Source organism: Antedon bifida, chromosome 6 (assembly GCF_963402885.1).
Source record: "Antedon bifida chromosome 6, ecAntBifi1.1, whole genome shotgun sequence".
Lineage (NCBI taxonomy): Eukaryota > Metazoa > Echinodermata > Crinoidea > Comatulida > Antedonidae > Antedon > Antedon bifida.
This window is the reverse complement of record NC_136231.1, coordinates 19,559,314-19,573,316: the sequence shown is the minus strand read 5'-3', so window position 1 is coordinate 19,573,316 and position 14,003 is coordinate 19,559,314. Positions and strand designations below refer to the sequence as shown.

The window sequence follows — 14,003 nt, the reverse complement described above, 5'->3', positions numbered from 1 at the left end:
TGAAAAAGGGTTAGGGAGAGATGTTGGAAGTGCTAATATTCTTTTGTAATGCTTAACCCATCCTCCCCCCCCCCTTTTTTTTAAATGTACCACTGTTATTGCTATTATCCTTAAAGTGTTTTATATTTTTTCCGATAGAAGAAGCCGTTTCAGCAGGCACCTGGTTGTCACTATGGCGTTTCAGGCAGAACAAGAAACAGATTCAGCACTGGACCTTACAGTAGAAAACATTGAAAAGGTCTTTCATGCTTATTTCAATCCATTATAGAATGTTAACTTAATAGGGTAGTATGTGTCAACAAAGGTATCCAGAATAGAACAACAGTTAGAGACTCTTATTGGAATTGATATTTTAGTGGCCTTTGACATGTTTGGTGTACTGTATATCACTAGTAATATCAAGTAACCTTTAGTGATATAGACTGATAGTTATTATACAATAGATGATCATGCATACTACTATTGTGTGTATATGCAGGTGGCAGGGCATTTATTTGAGGAAAAAAATAATCTCCCCAGATTGATGTTTTATGGGAGGTGTTTTTTTCTAAGTGAGGTGTTCAAATAAATATGGTACCTGATTATTAGACATACTGTATGCAGTGTCCAGTTAATACAGAGTCTTGATTCAAACGTACAGTACATAGCTGTGGTCACTTCCACTCATCATTTAAGAATGTATTGTAAACTTCAATGTTTTGTTATAATGTTGATATTTTAATGTTGGTTGCAGGCCTTGCATCAATTGTATTTTGATCCAGACCCTAGTGTTAAGTCTAGGGCACAGAACTGGTTGTTTACAGCTCAGAGATCACCACAGGCATGGCAGTTTGCTTGGAGTTTGTTATCATCCGATAAGGTAGGCAGTGACTCTAATGTAAAATCCACCTCTCACCCATCTTGCATCAATGTTTCAAAGTCGCTCACCAAGCCACAGAGTCTGCACACTATGTCAAGAGGGGTGGGGGGGGGGGCTGATCACCGTCGCTTGTGTCTAAAATAACCGTCATGCTCTGTTAATTACCATCCCCTTCGTTTACCGTCCCGATGCGATAGCTCCCAAAAAGCTTGGCATAAAACAGTATTTTTCAGTCATCATTATATAAATTACAACTAGTGAACAAAAATTAAAGCTAACGTATTTCGCAGTGCTGCTAATTGTGGGTAAGGTAAATTGTAACTATGGACCTATAAAATTAAATCTAATTTATAGTTCCATTTTGTAACTAACCAGTCCTATTATCCTATTTCGTTTGTAAACTCAATATCAATAGTCATGTGGTACCATTGTAGGCACCAACCAAAGTATAATTTTAGAATATATTATATTATAAAGAGTTTACATGACATTTTAAAAGTAAATTGCTATCAAATGTATGCATGGCTGTAATTAGTGAAAGGCATTCGACACAACCCAGTTTATGTAAATGTTCTGGTTTAAATTTTGCGCGTCAATCAGACAGGATATGAAGATGTCACTTACTTCCCATTATGGATATGGGATATTCGAATGAGACCACCTTAAAACTAACTAATAATTTAACTAGCTAGATGACTAAAAGAAAGAGTTTGTTTTTGAAAAATTTGGAAACTGAACTTAACTACTAAACAATAATTGATAAACCCTAAAGCTCTGTCTACACTATCAAACTAGGTGTGCTGTGCCCAAATATGGTAGTGATATACCCAAATATGGTAGTGATATACCCAAATATGGTAGTGATATGACATCATGTCCATATATGGGCACATCATATTTTTTTGTCACATAAAGTTTGATAGTGTAGACATAGCTTTATACATGTTGGTAAAACAGGTTGACGGTTGTTTCATATTTTTTTCATGAGCGACCATACGGAAGGAAATATGAATTTGAACGCAATTCATGCTGGTATTTATAGCGGGCCACTTAAGTTATTATTAGAATCGACTTTTCACGTTTTTGACTATTTAAATACAAAAAAATTGTTATTTTACATAAAATGTAGATTGTGACCTTAAATTAGATTGAAAAAAATGTCTTCAAATGTTGCCCTTTTCGCATGAAAAGATAAAATAACCACAAATTACCTTACCTGTCTGATGGGATTTAAACCGGCAATAATGCTGGCTCACTGAATGCAATATTGACATAATTTCTGTGTGAATGAGCTAAATGTTTCAATATTATTAATATACCTGTAGTTCTTTGCCATTAAAGGTTATTTTCCCGTCAAAAGCAGTAACAAGTAATTTAATATCGTATAAACTAGTAATAAATAGTTAACAAGCAAATATCATTGTGTTCAAACCTTTTATGGAGTACCGTAATGTCACATGAATAATTATTATGTCTCATAGACCTATCATGTTCAATCTAAAATATTCATTATCTTGAAATCTAAAAATATCCCCATAGTCAGATGACCATTGCCAGAACATAGCTATTTCCAAGTAAAAGGACACGTTTCCCATAATTAATGTCAAACGGCAAACCTATAATTGTTCTGATAGTCTTGACTACTCCTTCATAATTTGAGACATACGGCTGTGGACGATTATTTACCTTCAGTGACACATACTACACAACGAAATTATCACAAGCTAAATTTCTTCACAGGCTGCCGAGGTTCAATATTTTGGGGCGAGTGCTTTGTACATGAAAATAACAAGATATTGGTAGGTTCAGTTTTTTTAGTTTTTCTTTGTTATAATTACACGTCTACTCAGGATTCAATTATTATGATTATTGTAATTGATATAATTTGTTTGCTGTTATTAACTACTGTATGTAATTCACAAATGAGTTTACAAATTACATATTGCAGAAAATAAATGTTAATTTACACAAAAATTAATCAAGCAAGTAGTTACCTTGATTTTTACACTACTGTATGTTGATAGTATGGCTTTTCTATGATTGTTTTAATTTTTTTTTTTTAAATACATTATGTATGTGCGTGCGTGTGTTCTGAATAATTTAAAATCTTTTTTCCAATAACTATGGCATTAAAATTGCATATTCAACAACAAAAAAAGAGTTTTTCAGGGTACAATATATCTTTATTTAACAAATTGAAATTGTTTCTCCAGGAGTGAAGTACATCCAGAACAGTACGCTAATCTCAGAACGCAATTGTTTCAACAAATATTTAATTTCTCTTCAGCGACACGTATTGTACTGACAAGGCTGTGTGTTACAGTAAGTAACATCTTTCTTTTGTAAAAATTATTTAGTTATTGTAATTTGTTATTGTGTTATTAAGCCTTGATCGCACTGGATTTAATTTGGTCAAATTAACCGAATCGCCAGCTAAATTGACCAAGAAAAGTCCAATGTGAACACTAACTACAATTCCCTTAGGTTTAAATTAACCAAGACCAATGATTACTTTATTGACCACTGGCACCCAGTAGAATTTACCATGGGTTACCACGCAGTCTAAAAAGTCCAATCCGAACTCGCAGCTCAGGTAAACACATGACCATCGCCATGCAAGTCGTCAAACGTCACAGTTAAATTTTGGTAAAACCATGGTGAAACTAACCGCATGAAATTATTCAAGTGCAAACAGTGTTCTAATTGACCAATGATGTTCAGTAATTGCCTTGGTTAAATTTACCATTTTTCAAGTCTGGTACGAACAAGGGTTTAGTAAATTCAGGACGGCAGACGAAAGGAAATGGTAATAGAAAACTTTTTTAGAATAAAATGTTAAACAGGTTTTCAACAATGAAGCAGCATGTAGTGTGCAAAAACAATGTTAACATTTTAACTTAAAAGTTAAAGATGATTACTATATAATATGACAAGATTCAATGACAAAAAGAACAACTTTCCTGAATTATTTTTATGACCAAATAAATAAAACAAAGATTTAATGCACCATAGAGAAATAAGTTCCTAACTTATTTCTTCATGTTTATTTATTTATTTATTTATTTATTTATTGGTCATCACTATTTATTGGTCACCATTGTCTTTAGTGGTGCAACTAAAATAAAACAACAAAACAAATGAGCAAAAGAATGAAAGAAAACAAAACAAGCAAACAAAAATATATAAATATAAACTAAGCACAATACATACATGTGCAAATCAAGTAAATAAAATCATAGAGAACAAACGTTACATTATGCAAAAGAAAGTTAAATATACAAATAAAAATATGGTAGGTAATTAGTAATTATTTTGTAAAACCAAGAAGTGGTCAGATCAGGGAGTTCTAATTACAACTCCCTGGTCAGATATTGCTTACAATGATGGTCAAAAATTAAATTGTCAAGGAACAAGTGGTGTTTATACAATAGATCCATTATCATGAATATACTGAGCACCCAGGTGACAGGAAATGTAGCTAATAAGGGCCAATTAAATAATGAGCTAATCCTTCATGCTCCTACTAAATTAGATAAACATTTTTCCCTTGATTAGATCCGATTGTTTATTGAGTGTAGGTCTTTACCTTTGATCCTTAGCATTTCCTTATTAATTAGGAAATCAAATTTATTTCTACAGAAATATCACTGTTTTAGAATTACCTATAAAAGCATTTAATGGATTTGGTAGTTTTTTAGTTTACGGATTAGTTTCCTTTAGATATGTATATGCTTAACAAAATCTTTCAAAAAAATCTTTCAAAAATCATTATTATTCATTCAGATTGATTAATTTGGTGTTTGGGTATTATTTGTCATTACATTTTGTATTAAAATTTTAACTTGATTTATTTATTTTGTTTGTTTGTTTGTTAATTTATTTATGATCTTCATTTTAAAACCATCAAACATTAAAATCATATAACAACATAAATGCCATAGAAGCCAATTGTTTGAATTGGGGCACTCATTTAGCCCTGATAAATGATTGGTGTTCTGCACTTTCTTGTTTTGATTTTAGTTTTGGAAATCAACAACCAATCCTACTACTACGCCTACTCTATGATTTTGTTTGCATTTCCATTGAGATTCAGCCACAGAAACTTACTTTTTTATATCCATTTTACAGATACCACAGCATTGTCATTTTTCAGTAACTTGCCTTTGGATTTATTTATATTATATCTATCCATTTCTAATGATTTATTTAATGTGTATTTTCCATTGTGACTGTTTCACCACTAAAAAACCTGATTGCAATGAATATATCATATTTCTTGTAATTATTCTCTTTTTTATAATACATTCGAGTAATAACATTAATCTTTATTAATAATCCATTTGCCGCTGATCCAAACAGCTAGTTAATTATCTTGTAAACAAGCCCATTCTAGTGTTGTATTTCAATTGGGCATGTGTTATTACCTAAATTCTATCCAAATCCATCAGACTTAATCCTCTTAAATGCTACCATTATGTACTTAGCAGGGATCAATTTCAACTAACTCTCATACCTGTGTAGATATACAGCATCTTAAGATGCACTCTTAACGGATTTTAGCTGTTTTAGCAAGTAACTTTAAACTCGTACGCTTAAGCTTGTTTAATATACTGATGTTTGTTGTTGCATTTATTCTTAGCTTGCTTCATTCTCTTTGAACACTATGCCTGAGTTTTGGTCAGATGCAGTCAAGAGCATGATAGAGACGTTTCATCAAGCAGAAATGCCACAAATGGATGTGAGTATTTTTTAAGTTTTCATTTTTGCTTGAATCGATAATAGATTAAACTAGAAACTTGGAAACTATATTTTTATATCTTATCCAAATCAGAAATAATATTTTTCATATGTAAAATATTATTTCAGTGCTTCTAATATTAAGGTATTATTCTAAAAAAACATTCTAAAATTCTATATAAAAATTACTGATTTAGAATAAGGTATCAGTGTACGCTAGAACCTCCTCCCTTTAGTTGGACGCTTTAGGGCATGTTTTAGTAGGACCAGTTCAGTTGGTTTGAAAAGTTAGTGTTCTCGAGATTGGTGCCCATTTGACATCAATATTAATAAACTTGCACGTATCATTGTGTTCTAGATACAAATTAATATACAGGTACTATTATACATAATATAAGGTACTATAAAGGTACTATGGCATGTAGTATAATCAAGATTGAAGGTTATATAGTCTGTTGTCACTACCTAATATAATGTTTATATGTTTTCAAATGTGGTTTTAACGTCTTTTATTCACAATATTTTTTATGATGCAGGCCTGCTGCACATATATTTCTAGTATAAAACCTATTACTTAAATTTATAAAATATATAAATTCAAAGTGAAATTGTTTTCCTTTACAATATGAAGTAAATTCATATTGACAGTGATAATATAAATTGTCATATTTTTATAAAGATAAACTTTAGGTGAATGACAAGAATAATTTTTTTCTGATGGCTTTTCTTTTTAGATTTGCAATGAGGGTATTATTGTTTGTATTGGTTTTTGTTAGTTAACGTATTAAGCTAATAGGCTATCAATATTCATATCCTATTCTGCCTGAGGCAATGATGTCTTGCGTTTGGCTCGCTGCACCCCCTAACCACCCTTCACCTGTTAATATCCAATCAAAGTCTAAATCAAATGTGAAATGGCTGAAGTCTAATTTTACCGTAAGCTTTTAATAGTTAAACATGGGTGACTATTATTCTGTGTTTTTAGTTTGGTTTACTTTCACTCTTTTCTGGGTTAACTATTACTATAGACCAGGTTTACTATGTTAGTATTACTGTAAACCGGGTTTACTATTACTGTAGACCGGGTTTACTATTAGTATTACTGTAGACCGAGTTTACTATTACTGTAGACCGTGTTTACTATTATTACTATTGTAGACCGGGTTTACTAAATTACTGTAGACCGGGTTTACTATTAGTATTACTGTAGACCGGGTTTACTATTACTGTAGTAAACTATACTAATTTGTTAGTAGCCTAAGATGGCATCTACATACAATTTATTGAGTCATTTATAGCTATACCTTTCAGTGGTTTTAATTTGGTAAAGAGTTGTCTAAAATTAGACAGATTATTAAAAAGTGGTTATTATTATATTTAAAGAAAAAATATATATTAATACTAATGAATGAATCCAAAGGCAAATTACTGAAAAAATGACAATGCTATGGGTATCAGTTGCTGGATCTCAATGGAGAAAAAGCGAAAAGCTAAATCAAAACGATACTAATGAATGTATAGTTGTACAGTATTTGAAAAAATTGCGTAAAAAATGTGCATTAACTTGATGGAATTATCATTCTAACCACTACATTTTGATATTTTAAAGATTAAAACTTGAAACAAAGAATCAATTTCAAAAAGTCCACTAATCAAGCAATGTATGAGTGACATATTTAATGTTGAAATACTGAATCCTGACATAATGACATGTTCATTGCTTAAGAAAATACTGTAGTATTCAGTCAGTTTTCAAATGTAACATGCTTTTGAGATAATGATTTACAAGGAATATGTTATGTACGCTTGTTCTAAGTAACAGTATTTAAAGGTAACATTGTATGGTAAATGTTTTAATCTAAGGCAAAGTCCTATGTACATTAGTATGTTAAATCACTTATTGTACTTAAGTACTTGCTGTGTATGGTTTTCAGTTCTAATGTACATGGATTATTAGTTTAACATCTGACATAGTATTAGAACATTATTCACTACTGTAGATAACAGCAATGACATCACACTACCATGTGACTCCCTTTGTTTTATAGGCATCGTATACTCAGTGTGCTTAGTTAGTTCTAATCATAGATGTTGTGTTATTATAATAATTCAATAGTATCTCTTGGCAGGGATTATTAGTTTAACATCTGATATCACTACACAGATTAATTTGGTGTAATAACAAGCCTGTGCATTGTAATGGTGCAATGAACACTTTTATTTTTAGTAGTCTAGTCTGCTTATTCAATTTTACAAAAATTGCAGACAACTACAAAACAATATAAAGTAAACGAAATGCCAAGTATTGTCAATAAGCAAACTAAATCACTGTATGAAAACTTTCCTTAACAATAATATAAATAAATAACAATAAACATAATTTTGAATAAATTAAGATAAAAGAATAAAATAATTTAAAAAAAATATAAGATAGTCGAGCTGTAGCTTGGTGGTTAACATGCTTGCCTTCCAATCCCAAGTCCAATCCTGACCTAGTGTGTAACTCACAACTCTTTCAACTCCATTCCATAAGCCTCAAATGAGAATTAGTTTATAAGCTAATAAATTATTAAATAGTTTATCCATCCTGTATGTGTAATTGCCGAGTTTCTTGCTGTTGGATATGTATGGGAAAAAAAAGATGAAACTGTACACATGAAACAGCGGGTAAACAGCAGATATTTTAATATTAAAAGTAACAATAGGTGTGTTATAAATAATGATCATTTTGTTAAATTGAACAGTCAATCTTCAAACTATTAAATGCAAATAATCTCTCTTCAATTCAACTCGTAAACATTCATTATTGTATATTATTCCATAGTATGACCTGTTAATTGTGGCCTTGTGTAATGTTAGAATTCTTCCTTCCTTTTCTGTGTTATTTATAGGTAGGATGTGAATAATAAAAGTTAACTTCTCTGTTCTATACCCTAACAAACAAACTTTTGTGTTTAGTATAGCATAAAAGTCATAGACTATTTTATTTATGTTTTTAAGGTGACACCAAAAACAGCATGCCTTCAGAAACACTAAAAAAAACAAAAAATATGTATTTGTATAGGAAGATACCTATAAAAACAATTGCAAGCAAAAAATATATAACTTTGCTGTCAGGATATCAAGGTTCGATGGGATAAAGAAAGCTATTTATCTGGATTTTAAATGCATACAGTATACTGGGGGTGGGGGTTAAATAGAATTTGGCTTAGCTTGTTTTTTAATTTATAAGACTGTCTCTCCACAGTAAACCAATTATCAATATATAAGTAACTGTTCAGATAACTTAATATTGGCAAAGATTTTTTTGAAATGATAACATCAATATCATCATGTTTTTTTTCTAATAATTATCATATATTATATAATTATTATCTAATATAAACAAATATATCTAATTAATATATCCTCTTTTTTTGACATTCTTATAGGCTACAAACAAATGTCTTGCTTTGTTGGAACTCCTCACTGTTTTACCAGAAGAGGTAGGTAAATTAATGTAAACTGTGAACATAGACTCACTCTATTAAAAAGGTTTTCAATACACTTGGACCACTGCTTATTTAATTAAATCATTAATTTATAATTTATATAGTTAAATGTATTTATTGTAGGAGGTGAATATTAAGCAAAGCAAGCACTTTGATTTTGATAATGTTTGAATGAATCAGGAATGAATTCAGGACATAACATTTAATATGATAGTCTATCAATATTTAAAAAAATCCATAATTCCTTTTTATTTGTCAAAGGTGTTGTCCCCCTTCCCTCCCACTAAAATTAGTTCTAGGAGGAGGGGGTTCTTTTATCTAGCACAACCCCCTGGATTTTCCCCTGTGTATATTGTATGTTCACATTATAATGTTGCTGAGCTACTCTTTCTCAGGTGACAGACTTAATGTGAAATTCACTCCTTTTTGTCTGATGTGAACTTAACTTTATTGCCCTGACAACCATAATACAAGCACCTATTATCTATCCACGATGATATTTTTAATGACCTATTACACATTTAAGCCTTTTATTGTATTCAATTTTTCAGTTTCAAACAGCACCTTTAGGACAGACAAGAAAGGGAACAGTTCGACATGAGTTACAAAAGGGTCTGCAACATGGTAAAGAAATATAAATTAAATATACAGGATAATATATATAAAGCACTTTTTGACACAGACTGTTGTTAAATTCTCTCAACGGTACTATATACAGGTATATAGAGAGTGATTAAGTTGTAGCTATCAGTTCATATTATTTCTAAATCAATTGTCAATGTGTTAATTACAGAATATACATGACTATTCCAGGAAAGTGAGTGACCTGCTACATATAATTTAAATGGAAAGTTATTATACTGGCACGTTGAATGAGACAATTATTATATTTCAACCAATTTTGTTTATGGATGTTCAGTTTTGAGTCCAACGGGACTTTTTTTTAAATAGCAATGAATTTAGGACCATAGAAAGTAGTTTCCATTTTTTTCTGCAGTTTCTAATGCTTTTCAACCCAAAGTAGGATGTATTAGGTGAAAAAAAATAAAACATTGATTATTATAAAAATGTTTATCTGGTTTTGGATATTCATGAATTATTAATTCTTTCCGAAAAAAAACCCCAAAAATTAGCGAACCTAACCTGCTAGGAAGTGTATGACCATGGAGGTATAAAATTAGAGATACCTCCATGGTATGACCCTGTCATTAGATAAAATTTGCCCTCTAGAGGTCATTCTGTTTAATGACATTGTCATTTCTTCTGAAGAAGCTGTCCGAGCGAATTTGTCAAGCAGGTTAGTTTCGCTTATTTTTTTAATTTTCAAAAAGAATTACTAATTCAAAATTATTGATTATGTATAATATTTAGATTTTCATATCCTTTTGCTTTACTAGTACTACCATTAATACAAAACCTGCTTGATCAACAAGACTCACCAGTGTCAATACGTCACCAAGCTTTACGATGCTTCTCCAGCTGGGTTAACTTTGGCGTTCCTCTGATAGACATCAATCCATTCATTGACATACTGTTTAAATATGTGCATGATGATAACTTATATGATACATGCATTGACTCGTTGATAAGTGTCATTCAGGAACCATCAGCCTACAAGTAAGTGACAGTGACATTGACAATGAAGAAGTATGTGTGACAAAGGGTAATAGCTCTGATAGTAATAGCTGGGTTCAAATCCTGTCTTTTATTTATTTTTTTTATTTTAACCATATTTAATGAGGGTGATCCATCCAGCAGTTGCTGATCATTTGAGACCCTCAGAACAGATACAATACACAAAATACAACAAAAACAGAAAAGTTAAATAAAAACAAAAACCAAAAAAAAATAAAATAAATTACATGAGAATAAAAAAAAAGTCTACATTAAAAAATTGTATAAGATTATATGTAAATCATCTTGTGTGTATGCTTGTTTACTGAAATAATAATAATAATAATAATAATAATTGGGACAGTAAAATGTTTTAACTGTGACAGTCCTTAAATAAATAAGAATAGTGATATAAGAAAATAATACAGACTTTAATGAATAGTTATTTTGTAAGGACGTGGGGTGGAGTGTGTTAAGACCAAGGCTTGTCTCATTGCTTGTGTCCTATAGCCACATCACTTATGTTTGCCTCTCTTCACCCAACTGTACAAATGGGTACCTGGTAGGTTTAAAACAACTTCGCTGATTACTTCTGCAACATTATGGTAGCTGTTTCATACATGTTTGATCCAATGACGGGGTAATAATGTGAAGCACTTAGATGCTTTGGCATTAAGCGCTATATAAGATTGTCCTGCTAAAATTTATTGAAATTTCACTTATGCTATTTCATTGTGTTAAATAACAATTTCAAGAATAGTTTTTTTAATTCTGTACTATAAACATGATGTTGATAATTATAGACAATATAGATCACACTGTATCATTCATTTGTTTTAGATACCCAAACACAATAAAGAAGATTATTCCACAAGTACTCAGACTCCAAGATCTGTTGGCTAATGCTGTAAGAGAAAAAGACATGGTAGGTAGGCCTATGATACACAATGCATCCTTTGTACGATAACTAACACTAAATTGGATTATTATATTTTTTGTATATGAAAGGATGCATTAATTTCTTCATAACCTGAATTTATAAATAAAACAAATTATAAAAATATTTGATATCATTAAACATGACATTTAATAAGGAATATGTGTTGTTATTTTCATGTCTTTATGATAAAAGTTGTGTGTAGAGTGAGGCAAACTTAACCATATCAATATTTGTTTCAATGAGTTCCTACCAAGATCATCAAATTTTGCTATTATTGTTATCAAAAAATCTTCAACCATTATTGACTTGGTTTTATGTCACTGTTTATTGTGGCAACAAATCACAAAATAAAATTTGAGGTTGTGAACAATTCTTAATGATAACTTAAGTCTTTTTTTGTTGAATTAGGACCTGGTACATGGTATCTGTAGACTGACCGTTGCTATCGGTGAGAACCATTCTAAATTAATCCTTGAAAGTCAAGGCGATGAACGGCAACAATGTCTGGATCTCACAAACCTCATCTTGGTAAGTAACCTATATTGTGTTATTGTTTTTTATTGTGACATATTCTATATGTTCAGGAACATGTGCAGAATGAATGTAGTCGCTTGGTGCGTCATGAAAAGGTGTTGTTGAAAATTGTTTTTAAATAATTTCATTAAAATAATTTGGTTTTTTTTCTGTCACAGGGCTTTACTGCACTTCCTGGTCACTATCCAGTAGATGAGAACATAAGCAACATGCCATTTGGCTTCTGGTATATTTTACAGGTATGCTTTGATTGGTTAATGTTTTTCTTATTGTACATAGTACAACATTCTTCCTGTGCCTTTATATTGCAAATCTTGAATAAAAATCAATATTTTAATTTGGCACATTAATAGTTACCAACCTAAAATCTGTGCCTAAGGGCTTCTTTGCTCAGGCACCAGAGATCTGGAACCAACTTCCTTGTTTCATCCGTAAAGCTGATTTTCCACTAGGCGAATTTATTCATGCCAATCGAAAGTGTCAGGTTATACGCATGCATATAGAGGGAATTGGAAGATGTAAACATGAATTTCGATTTTCACGAACAAATTTGCCTAGTGGAAAATCGCCTTTACACTCCATCCCCTTTTCAATTCAAATCTCTCCTGAAAACTCACCTATTTCAATAGTTATTCTTTTCATGTTGCGCTGTGAGACTCCGGTAAAGAGCGATTTATAAATGTTTGATATTATTATTATCAATACAATTGTTTTTTACAAAATATTTAGGATGAAATAACAGGAGCTGAGACTGTGAAATGTCAGGAGTATTTGATGACCTTTGGCCCAATTTACATGCATCTAGTGGATGTGATGCTTACTAAAGTGCAATATCCAAGTGAAGATGAATACAATACATGGAATACAGGTATTTAAGAGGATTGTATTCTCTAAAGGGTTAATATGATTAAATGTAAGCATGCTTTATCTTTTATCAGATATGCTTGTTTTAATTAATTGACTTGAGGGATATTTGTACAATTAATTAATACAATTGAGACATATTTTTTAAAGGTCCAACAGAATTTAAACAACACCAAGATGAAACAATTTGCTAATTTTTACAAATTTTATTAGTAACCAATTGTATTTTCACAGAAGAGAAAGAGCAGTTCAGGTGCTATAGACAAGACATAGGCGATACTTTGGTATGATTTATTTTATATGTCACAAAAAGAGGCGTTTTGTTATTTTATTAAAAAAATCACCCCCAACACAACATGTTATTCTGCTAAAATTAAAGATAAGAACAATACTAGCGGTGTTAGAGAGCATTCGATTTGAGACAACTAGGTCATGTCAATTCATTGTATGCATGCATGGAATGGAAGTTTGGATGTACTTCCAAATTGGATTCTAATCCTAGACACGGTTTTAGTGGTTTCTAAGTCCCATTGACTGACAACACTTCAATACGTAGGTCCCAGGTTGTTGGTCATTAAAAGCTCCCTTACCAAAAGTACAACTGTATCTGAATGAATCTGCAAATGCAAACTATTAAGACAACATTGTACCTGGTCAGGAGAAAATTGAACATGTTTAAAGTTCTCCCGACGATCTAAAAGCTATGGCAGACACTATCTCAGACAGCACCGATGAGTTAAGACGTTTCTTCGGCTATGTATCGTCGTACGATGCTGTCTGAGTTGGTCTTTAGTTCATTCATTATCATCATGCTGAAGAATATATTACCAAATAACAACATCGATTTTAACAATTCTTTATTTCTATAGATGTACTGTTTTACTCTTCTACGCCAACCTTTGTTGAATAATTTATATGGTATGCTAGTGAGGGTACAGAGTCAAGGAGGATCCTGGCAGGTATG

The 14,003-nt window shown here is 31.3% G+C and overlaps 1 protein-coding gene across 1 annotated transcript in view; it reads left to right on the top strand.

The window, feature by feature from the left end:
• The window catches only part of LOC144844713 (importin-13-like), a 34,103-nt gene that overhangs the window by 2,606 nt on the left and 17,494 nt on the right, over positions 1-14,003 (top strand). Inside the window, exons 2-15 of the mRNA XM_078701741.1 lie at positions 139-238; positions 734-859; positions 2,600-2,658; positions 3,073-3,181; positions 5,499-5,597; positions 9,028-9,081; positions 9,639-9,711; positions 10,485-10,704; positions 11,542-11,626; positions 12,050-12,169; positions 12,334-12,414; positions 12,905-13,043; positions 13,274-13,323; positions 13,909-13,998. Coding sequence (XP_078557867.1) covers positions 173-238; positions 734-859; positions 2,600-2,658; positions 3,073-3,181; positions 5,499-5,597; positions 9,028-9,081; positions 9,639-9,711; positions 10,485-10,704; positions 11,542-11,626; positions 12,050-12,169; positions 12,334-12,414; positions 12,905-13,043; positions 13,274-13,323; positions 13,909-13,998 — 1,371 coding nt within the window. The 5' untranslated portion in view covers positions 139-172. The remainder of the gene's footprint in view (positions 1-138; positions 239-733; positions 860-2,599; positions 2,659-3,072; positions 3,182-5,498; positions 5,598-9,027; positions 9,082-9,638; positions 9,712-10,484; positions 10,705-11,541; positions 11,627-12,049; positions 12,170-12,333; positions 12,415-12,904; positions 13,044-13,273; positions 13,324-13,908; positions 13,999-14,003) is intronic.